We start from the raw sequence: 9,315 nt of genomic DNA, 5'->3' as shown, positions 1-9,315 counted from the left end.
TGCTCCGAGCAGGCTCGGATTCAAAGCCGGATGTAACTTTGGTCTTTCAGAGACTGGAGCAAGCCCTTGGGAGCGGGAGAAGACCCCTCACACGCACCTCAAGCTCCGCAAGGGCTCCAGGCCTTTTCAGCTGGAGATCAGTGGAGAAAGTTAACTCGATGGCCCGCAAAGAGCAAGGGCATCCATTCTCGGAGCGGGAGACCCTTCCAAAGATCCCCATGCCTATCTGCTTTGGCGCCACATGCAGCACCCAGGAAATGCAGGCCATGCGATGCGAAGATGCTCCAAGTGCTCATCATCMGTGWCATAGGTCTCAGGCAACACTCTGGAGCACCCGGCCAGSTGGTCTCCTGCAGGGCCCAGGAAAGATTTTTTTTTTCCCTAGGCTCTATCGGGTCTAGGGTTTTTTTTATTATTATTTTTATTTTTTTTATTTTGCCATGCTCTGGAGCCCCTAAGGTGGCTCCAGGTTGAGAGAGGAAAGGGGTTGGGCAGCGCTGGTGTGCCCCGGTGGGCGTGAGAAGCCTGCCAGGGCTGGCCGGGAGGCAGGCCTTGCTCACATGCACAGGGAACAGCCGATCGCCAGCTTTGGGGTCAGGAGGGAATTTTCCCCCAGCACAGATTGGCAGCAGTGCCTGGGGGTTTTTCGCCTTCCTCTGCAGCACTGAGCACGGCCCATTCCCAGGGCTCCTCGGAGCCCTTTCAGGCCACTGHTTGCCTGCTCTTGCAGCACCAAGACGCCAGCCGTGCCCTGCAGCTCTCTGTCTCTCTGCCCTGGGGCAAGCTCAGGCACTTCCATGCATTCCATATGCTTGGGCTGTTCTCCCTTGGACAAAACAATGTGCGTTTGCAAAGGCTCCGGGCTTGATGCTGCATCAGGAAGCAGCTGCCRCTTGTCAGCTCTCTCTGCATGTAATAAAAGTGCAATGCTTGTARCCTCTGCTGGCTCTGCTGTGTGTGTCGTGTGAGTCGTGGCTGTGGCCTGAGCGGTTTGTCGTGCAGCCGTGCTGTCAGGAGGCGCAGGTACCCTGCTGCCTGCAGGGCCTGTTGTGGGGCTTGCAGGGCTTGCAGGGTTGCTCTGAACCGCAGCGCTACMGCAAAGMATGCTCAGTTACTGTGTCCTGAGCATTGAGTCAAGGCACTGGAGTTGAGGAATGGATCCCGTGGGTGCCTTGSGGTCCACAGGTGTTTCTCTCCAGTAGACCACRTCTGTTCCTCTTGCTGTGGCCYRGGGCTGTGTCTCGCCATCCCTGCCACTCGTCGCCAGCACAGCAAGGCCAGGGCTGGCCCCACAGCACGTTCAGGCACACAATTGCCTGCAATGACTGTGAGCAACACASTCCACCCAGAGCCCTGCAGGCAACGCCAGGACCTTGCCTGGCAGAGTGTGCTCCCAAGACTCTTTCCTCACAGGCACGTATGTGATGGGAGGCTGCTCCCAGAGCCCAGACCCTCCACAGAGSGTTTCCCACCTTGCAGCCCCAGTGCCTGCCATCCTGCCGCACACCCTCTGCCTCCAGCAGCGCTCTCTGTCCCACTCTTGGAAGCCAAGCCAAGCCAAGGCTGCTAGGGGAGGTGACAGTGGGCTAAGCAGAGGCTGCAGGCAGGASAACACCTCTGTCACCACCACCTTCCCCACAAACCCCCCTCCAGCAGCATCACACTTTGGCATGCTCMTACTGCTGTCCAGCCCAAAGGCTTCATCAGYGGCAAGGGTAGGAGGAGAAGCTGCTCTCTGCAGAGAGCCCTCAAACCTGCACACCTGGACCCAGTCCCAGGCTGGYASCCCMCATCTTGCAGTCGGGCTGCTAGGGTATGGCTCTGACGAGTTCCYGCTGGCATCTCTCTGCSGTGCATRTCTCCACTCTGTCTGAACCCTGCTGGTACCTCCDCCACCTCCTGTGGAGCAACTCTCTCCAGTTCAGGGCCACCACACAAGGAAGAACTGTCTTTTACCTGCTTTAACCCATTCTTCTGCCAGTTTCACTGCATCACTCCAGTTCCCCTGCAACATTTGCTGAACAGGAGCTCGACACACAGCTCACCCACTACTTTCTTGGTCCTGCACCCTGCATCGCCCCTTTCTCCTCCCGTCGAACCCGGCAACCAGCCGTCCTTCCTCTGCTCCCCAACCCTTCCTGCAGCCTCTGTCTGTGCCCTGCTGGCAGCCCTGTGCCTTGCCTGCCAGTCCCTTCCCTCRCCTCCAACCCCCTGTCCCTCATCTGCAGCCCCCATCCCCTGCCTGCAACTTCCATGCCCTGCCTGCAGCCCCCATCCCTTGCCTGCAGCCTCTTTCCTCTGCCTGCTGCCCCTCCCAGGGAGCCGTGCCATGTGCACTTGGTCCAGGCTTCTCCACTCGCATACGTGCTGACTCCATCTCCATCCCTCGTTGCAGTCCCCTGTTTGGTCTTCATCTGCTGGATGTACTCTGATAGCAGTCAGTTGCATTATTGGCATGGACTCTGCCCAAGCTGGGAACAATGCAGACATGCGTGTTATGACCAGTTAGCCTTATCCTGCTGATTAATCATTCACCTAGCTCAGTATAACACTTCCTGCTGCAGGCACCCAAAATCCACATCAGAGACTGTCATATAAACTCACAGTTAGATAAAACATATATAATGTTAAGCGATTGTTAAGCATATGGTAATTTTCTCTGCTAAGCTGTTTTGGCCCCTTACAGAAAGATGAAAATGCCAGCATGAAATTTATCTTTGACACTAAAAGGAAGGAGAATGTGTTTGCCAGAAACCAGAAATGCTCCAGAACTGTGACCTTTTCCGCTCTCTGGTTTGCCAGTCCATGTGATCTCTGCCAAATTTGGATCCACGCTGACAAGGGGATCCCCCTTTTTGAGCTGCAGCCTCTTATGCTGTTGGTCAATCCCGGTCATGTTGACTCATCACTTACCCAACCTTCATCTGGAAGTCACGTGGTATGCCAGGTACCAGCTCCTGCTTGCAGATCTGCTTGGCAGTTCTCATAATTTAAGTAAGTCATTCACCAGGATAATTAAACCTACACCTCTCCTAACTACATGTCACTGACACTTTTCTAGGGATTAACGCAAAGCAGAAAATTATAAGAATTTCCTCCTAGCACCAGTGTCTGAGCTGTTATTAGGAACTTGATGGTCCTGGGTATTTTTTGTCTTTGCTTTTCTCTTATCTCATTTGAGGGTTTCTGGAATTTCCCTTTAGGCATTGCTGTTTAACAGGAGCCATGATAAGTTATTTCTAAAAGCCCTATCAGAACTGCTGCACACGGTTCCTGTCTTTTCTTACTCTCCCTCCTCCTTCTAGAAACAGGAACAGGATTTTGTGCCACAAACCAGTTAGCATGGCTGGGTTCCTCCGCATGCTTCTCTCACTGGCCTGCATGTTCTTTACCTGTGTGGAAGCAAAGGGAGTGTGGGCAGGCATTGGTGCTTCCAGTGGGACTATGAAAGCCTGCAGAAGCCTGACTGGTTGTGCTCACAGTGGGACTGGGAGGAAATCTTCACCATAAGTCATACCACAAGCATCCTTGGAGCTCAAACTTCTGAGTACATGATGGGTACATTTGTTAWAGCCTAGGTACTTTAGGATGCTCTGAGCCCTTTCACCTAACAAATTCCTTCCGAAAACATGCCTCTCAGATATTGGCAATGTCCAAAACTATGCCTTTTAGTCATCTCTTGGGCACATTAGGAGTTTGAAGTTTTTTATAGAGCTCTGTAGAAGTTGTTCTTGATTCAAGAATAGGTATAGGCCCGCAGTGGTTGTGCTATTGTGTTGTCTCATTTAATATTTGTTATGTTTTCAAGACAGTGCAGAGGGCCAAGTAATCCCATGCAATCCTGCCCATGAATGTCCTAGAGGGTTGGTTGTATCACTGCCTTGTGACAGGGGCAAATACCTGGCAAGGTGTTCCACGTGTCCACACCTCTGCTGGCCTAGGTCTTCCTGTAGGCTTGGGACACTGTCCTGTGCTGCTGCAGCATGGAAGGAAGTGCTGTGCAAGAATCATGGGATGAAGGGAAGAAAGGACAGAGTCCTGTCCGATGGTTGGGATTGCCCACCAAGTTCTACAGCCTATGAGTAGGCGTAGTGCTTTTTACTCACCTACAGTACACCTCATTTCTGCTAACTGCTCTTCAGGCGGTTTCTAGTCCATGTTCTGAATTAGCAAAGGAAGAGGCTTAGGTAAGTTCCCCAGTGCAAGCAGCTTGGTTGGTGTTGCTGGCTTCACATGGACATTGGGTCACTGAACCGAGGAAGGGTGCAATGCTGGCACTCACACTCTGCAGCGTCTTAGATAAGAGTAGTTACCTGGCAGCACAAAGATTCTCAAAAAAGACCTTGAGGAGATCTCAACTCACAGGATAACGGTGAGGTATCACTCGAATGGAGACCCAGAGTAGGAAAGAGGYAGGAGGCACCACTTTCTACAAATTCCTGTGACATGCTGAGACCCACAGATGACAGCAGGGCCTAATTCAGCTCCACACCTTYCCTGCACCCAAGACCTGCACTGAAAACAGCTGGTGGAGCCAGCCTAACTTCTGTTCAAAAAGTCTGGAAACTGCAAGAGAGGCAATATTTTCCCCTTTTTAATTCCTTCACCTATAAGACTACATTAGAAAGAAAATATATTCAAGGGACTCTTTCTTTAAAGGGTCCTTCTTCATATGCCTTGTTCCAAGGGCTGACAAAGGTGTTCCTATACGAACGTCCTGGCATGATGATAGACTTCCACGGAAAATCAGCTCAATGCTCAGCAGTAGGCAAAAAAGCAAATCAGCATTAGGAATCAGGCAAAGAACGGAGAACAGAACAGAGAAATCATTATGCCAGAGTACAATTCCTGCAAGTCCTTTTCTCCTGTTCTGGACACCATGTGCAGATCGGAGTCCTTCATTTCAGACTGAAGAAGTGGAGTGGAAAAAGTTCAGAGARGGACAAAGGATGAGCAGGGACCTGGGACAGCTTCCATGTAAAGAAAGGCTAGGGGAGCAAGGACTTCTTAGTCTGGGAAGGGAGGATTGAGGGGCTATGGTAGAGGAACAGAATATGTATAACAGAAGAAATGACRGAGTGGCAGGAGAGGGTGCCTGAGGAGCCACATTCACTGCCATTTTGCATAGAGGAGCTAAAGGGCACACAAAGAAGTTAATGAGGGATGTTCCGGCAGAGGAGAGGAGGTGTCCGAGCACCCCGTGGGCAGAATAAAGGGAAAGAAAAACAAGGGAGCTCAGGGCACAGCAAATGGCAGCTGGGAGTGGAGCAGGGTCAGTGAGTTAGAAATGGGAATAGAGGGAGCAGGAGGGGACCTGAGACCAGCTGCCTCCGGGCTCCACAGGCCAGGAGGCTCCCCACTAGTGCCCTGTCTGGAGACACAACAGGACCCRGAGGTGGTTGCAAGCTCTGAAGTCTCCTGGAACTCCCTCCTCCTGGGGGTGCAGCTGCAGCCCTGCCAGGGTGGGCAGCCACAGGAGGCCCCACTTCCCGGGTCCTCACATGGGGAAGGTGCCAGTGAAAGCTGAGGGAAGAAGCTCTGGTTCTGGAGAAGGTGGGAGAAGCACCACAACCTAGCACACTCCMTATCTCTAGATGAACTCCCCACACCGTAGAAGAGGATCTGCAGAGTCTGGAGGTGGGAGGTATGGACCTGGCTGTGGATGCTGAGCAGGACCTGCCTGTTCTTCCCCAGGGCACCTCACAGAGATCCAGTGCAATCCCAGCCAGAAACAGCTAGCACTGGCCTTTGGAGCCCAGCCAGCGCTGCAGGGCAAGGACAGTTGGGCTCGCTGGCGCCCAGCGCCTGGCCTGGAGGAGAAGGCAGGCAGAAGCCCTGCCCACTCGCTGGCTCCTCTGAAGCAGCCCACATGGAGAGGCAGATGCCATGAGAGCCCAGACAGAGCAGCAGAAGAGCCTGGCATCAACCGCATCCCAGCACTACTGGCCTAAGGAAAGGCTAAGCTCTGCTGTTTGCAAGCCAGACAGTGCTCCTGGAGGCCACCACAAAGCCCACACCTTCCAGCAGGCTGTTGTGGACRTGCTGTAGGCACTTGCTATAGGCCTTTCTCCCCACACAGTCCCAGGGGCCCGTGCATAGATGAAAACTTCACCCAGGGCCTAGTATTTGTCAGAACACAAGGCATCAGTCCTCACCTCTGGGCCCAGTATTAATTAACTATATTAACAACTAGTCCCTCTACCTGCCCTGTGTGCAGCAGGAGCCCCAACATCTCAACAGTCCCCAGCCCCTCAGGCCATGAGTCCAGGGAGAAGGGGCTCACTCCCCACAAAGGGCTGTGGAGGTGGGCGACATCGACCTCGCTCCGCACTGCAGCCACCCACCGGCTCAGCAGTCAGGCTGGCACCAGTGTCCTGGAGAGACGCAGTGGAGCATCATCCTCCTCGCTGCAAGTGAAGTAGTGCAGGGGAAAGTCATCCTGCGTGGAGAAGATGAAGCAACTTGTAGGTGAATGGCAGAATTCACACCAGCGTTCAGAGCCGAGCCAGTGAAGAGTCTTTTTAGGTCTGCAAGTTGATTGAATATAGACCTTCAACTCAGATACGAAACACAAGAAGCCTCTGTTTGTTCACTCCAGCTCTCCTTTCGATTTCTTACCTTTGCAAGAGATTTGCTCTTATAAAGAAGTTGTTTTCCTGCTCTGCCTTTTGTGTCYAGGCCAGTCAGAGTGCACAAATGCTCTGGACAGCAGAAGGTCTCTTACTGTTGGCCAGGACATGGCCATAATGATTTATTTATCCTTTCTTCTTTTTTTTTTATCTCCACAAAGCAGAGAAAATAGCCTGTGGAAAGCAGAGACTTACCACGATTCAATATTCCAGTGATTTTTTCTGTAAATATCACTACCGATGCCCCCTCACAAGGGGCAATATCCCATGTTGGTCATTAAATCACTAAGAGTGCRGTGTGTATTATCCCGGACATAACTGGGGTTGGTCAGAGCTCTGCAGAGCCAGCTTTTCTCCCTCTTTGCCATAAGAAAAAAGAAASAAAAAAAATCAGGCTCCTCGACATCTCCTCGCGCAGATATAATAGCCCATCCCTTTCTTCAGAGAGGAGATGAAGCTGTGCTGTTCAACCACTAGTGCCGCTCCTGCGTGTACGCCGAGGGCCGACCGGGACGCCGCCTGCAGAACGTGCTGTCCTTGCTTGCGCACACCTGTGTGTACACACGCTCGCACAGCTTCATGCCCGCGGGGAGCCCGCTCTGTTCGCCAGGGCAAAGGGCAAAGCCGAGTGTGGGGGCAGCTGGGGATGACTTTCAGCTCTGAGACAYCACGGCTCAGTCGGCAATAGCGTACTCCGTCATCTGTAGGATCCTGCCATCCGTCTGCCCACCTGCAAGTCAGTCCCAAAGGATGCATCACCTTGACACCTCCACTGGTCCTGGGTGTCCAAAGGGAGGAAGAACAAGAACTCCCATGGTCCAAAGACAAGGACAGAGTGAAAAGATAAGATCCCTCTTTGCCTCCACTTCTCTGGGATGAACAAGCCCAGCTTCCTCACCTTCTCCTTGCACTGAGCTCCTGCCCCAACCATCTTGATGTCCTCCACAGGCCTCACTCCAGTGTGTTGATATCTTTCTTGCGCTGGGGCTAGAGCCCCACTGGAGGTAGTGTGCCGAACACAGGGAAAAATAAATCACTTCCCCAACTTACTCCTGCACTCTTGTTAGCCAAGCCCATAATGCAGTTGGCCACCTTCACCATGAGCACCCACTGCCAACTGCTGCCAGCATCTCCCCAGCCTGGGCAGAGGGAAGGACAGGTCTTCAGAGCCAGGCACTCCCTCCATCGCTAGTTTGTGAGCGTCCAGGGCTTTCCAGCACGGCTGTCAGCCTGTGCAGAACCAGCCCTTGCTGTTGCAGTGCGGTGCTGGCCTTGGCTGCAACCCTGAGCCACGTCAGCTGCCCAGGGGCACAAGTCTATGTACGCCTGCCAGGGTGGTGGGCAGGCAGCCCAGGCCATCAGCCCTGAGCCCTRTGCAGCAGGACCCCAGCCCTCATCACCTAGCTCCCAGGACCCAGTAAGCAGAGGGTTAATTGGATGCTTACATATTTGAGCGGGTTGTGTGGCATAGGGCCAGCCATGCACAGACACACACACACCCAGAGCTGCTGGGGGAGAGTTGAAGGCCAGAGCACCAGTCGCCCGTCCCTCATTATCCCTTGTTATCTTCCAGACAAAACCAAACTGGGGCCTGGCTGAGCACAGGGTCCCTGACGTGCTCACACACTTGGCAGCCAAGGCTGGGCCACACTGCAGCCCTGGGCTCTCCCTGCCTGTCCCCCACGGGGCTGCGGTAGCCCAGGCAGCGGGGCAGCCCCGGCACGCCTTGCAGGGGGCTGGGGAGGAGGGGGCCGGCACAGCCCAGGTGGCAAGGCAGCCCCCAGGCGCATTGCCAGGTGCTGGGAGGACGAGGGGGGCAGAGGTGTGTGCCAGCTTCTCTCTACGAAACTTTGCAGTCCTCCTGGGAAGGAGAGCAGAGAAAGGAGGCTTGGGCAGGGCCCAGATTGCTCCTACTTTGCAAACCCACCCTCCTGCGGGACACGGGCAACTSAGAGCCTTCAAGTGGCCCCGCCAAGCGACACGCCAGCTGGGAGACCTTTGCAACACCTCAGGCGATGTCAAGGGCACCACATGGCAGCCATGTCACAGCTGCAAGGTGGACTCTGCACTTGCCAGTGATGTTGTCCCCTGGACATGCCGTTAGGGAAATCCTGAGATGATAAGATAAGGCATCGCCACCAAACTGTGTGTCAGCCCCAGGCCACCCTGCAGCGCTCCCGGGCCACACAGGGCTCTACAGGCTACCTCTACGAGGATCCCAGTGGCAAGCAGCACAAAGCCCGGCACTGCGTGTCACTGATTGGACCCCAGCTGCCACACAGTCCCCAAGAGGGAAGCAGGGCATCATCCAGGGCGAGAAAATAAACCTGCAACTCAGAGGCTGGCTCTGAAAGCAATGGTCTGCACCAGAGGGAACAGGAGTTTCCCTTTTCTCTCTCTTCCTGGTCTCCATTCCCTGAAGTTGTGCCCAGGTCCCACCTCCCCCTTAGCTGGGAGAGGGGAAAGCTGGACCTTGGTGGGGGGCGTCTCCCGAGCTGCTGGGGCCGGGCACCCAGGCCTGCGCTGCGCTGCGCTGCCCGGAAGGGACGGGCCGCGAGCACGCACGCCGCCTGCGCCCCGGACCAGGCCCGGGCCAGCTCGCACAGCGGCAAGGCCACGCGGCCCACGGCGCGGTGAGAGGCGCGCGGCGTCCGGGCCACCAGCCCGCGCCCGCCGGTTCCCACGC

At 54.7% G+C, this 9,315-nt stretch overlaps 1 protein-coding gene across 1 annotated transcript in view; it reads left to right on the top strand.

The window, feature by feature from the left end:
* The first annotated feature begins 2,894 nt into the window (after nt 1–2,894).
* The window catches only part of PLA2G3 (phospholipase A2 group III), a 9,966-nt gene continuing 3,545 nt past the window's right edge, over nt 2,895–9,315 (top strand). Inside the window, exons 1-2 of the mRNA XM_085317062.1 lie at nt 2,895–2,947; nt 6,295–6,464. Of these exons, the coding sequence (XP_085173188.1) occupies nt 2,895–2,947; nt 6,295–6,464 (223 nt within the window). The remainder of the gene's footprint in view (nt 2,948–6,294; nt 6,465–9,315) is intronic.

This window comes from Rhea americana, unplaced genomic scaffold (genome assembly GCF_003343005.1).
Source record: "Rhea americana isolate MKP2758 unplaced genomic scaffold, rheAme1 scaffold_489, whole genome shotgun sequence".
NCBI lineage: Eukaryota > Metazoa > Chordata > Aves > Rheiformes > Rheidae > Rhea > Rhea americana.
Note: the sequence above shows the minus strand (reverse complement) of the source record. Positions and strands in the feature narration are given on the sequence as shown.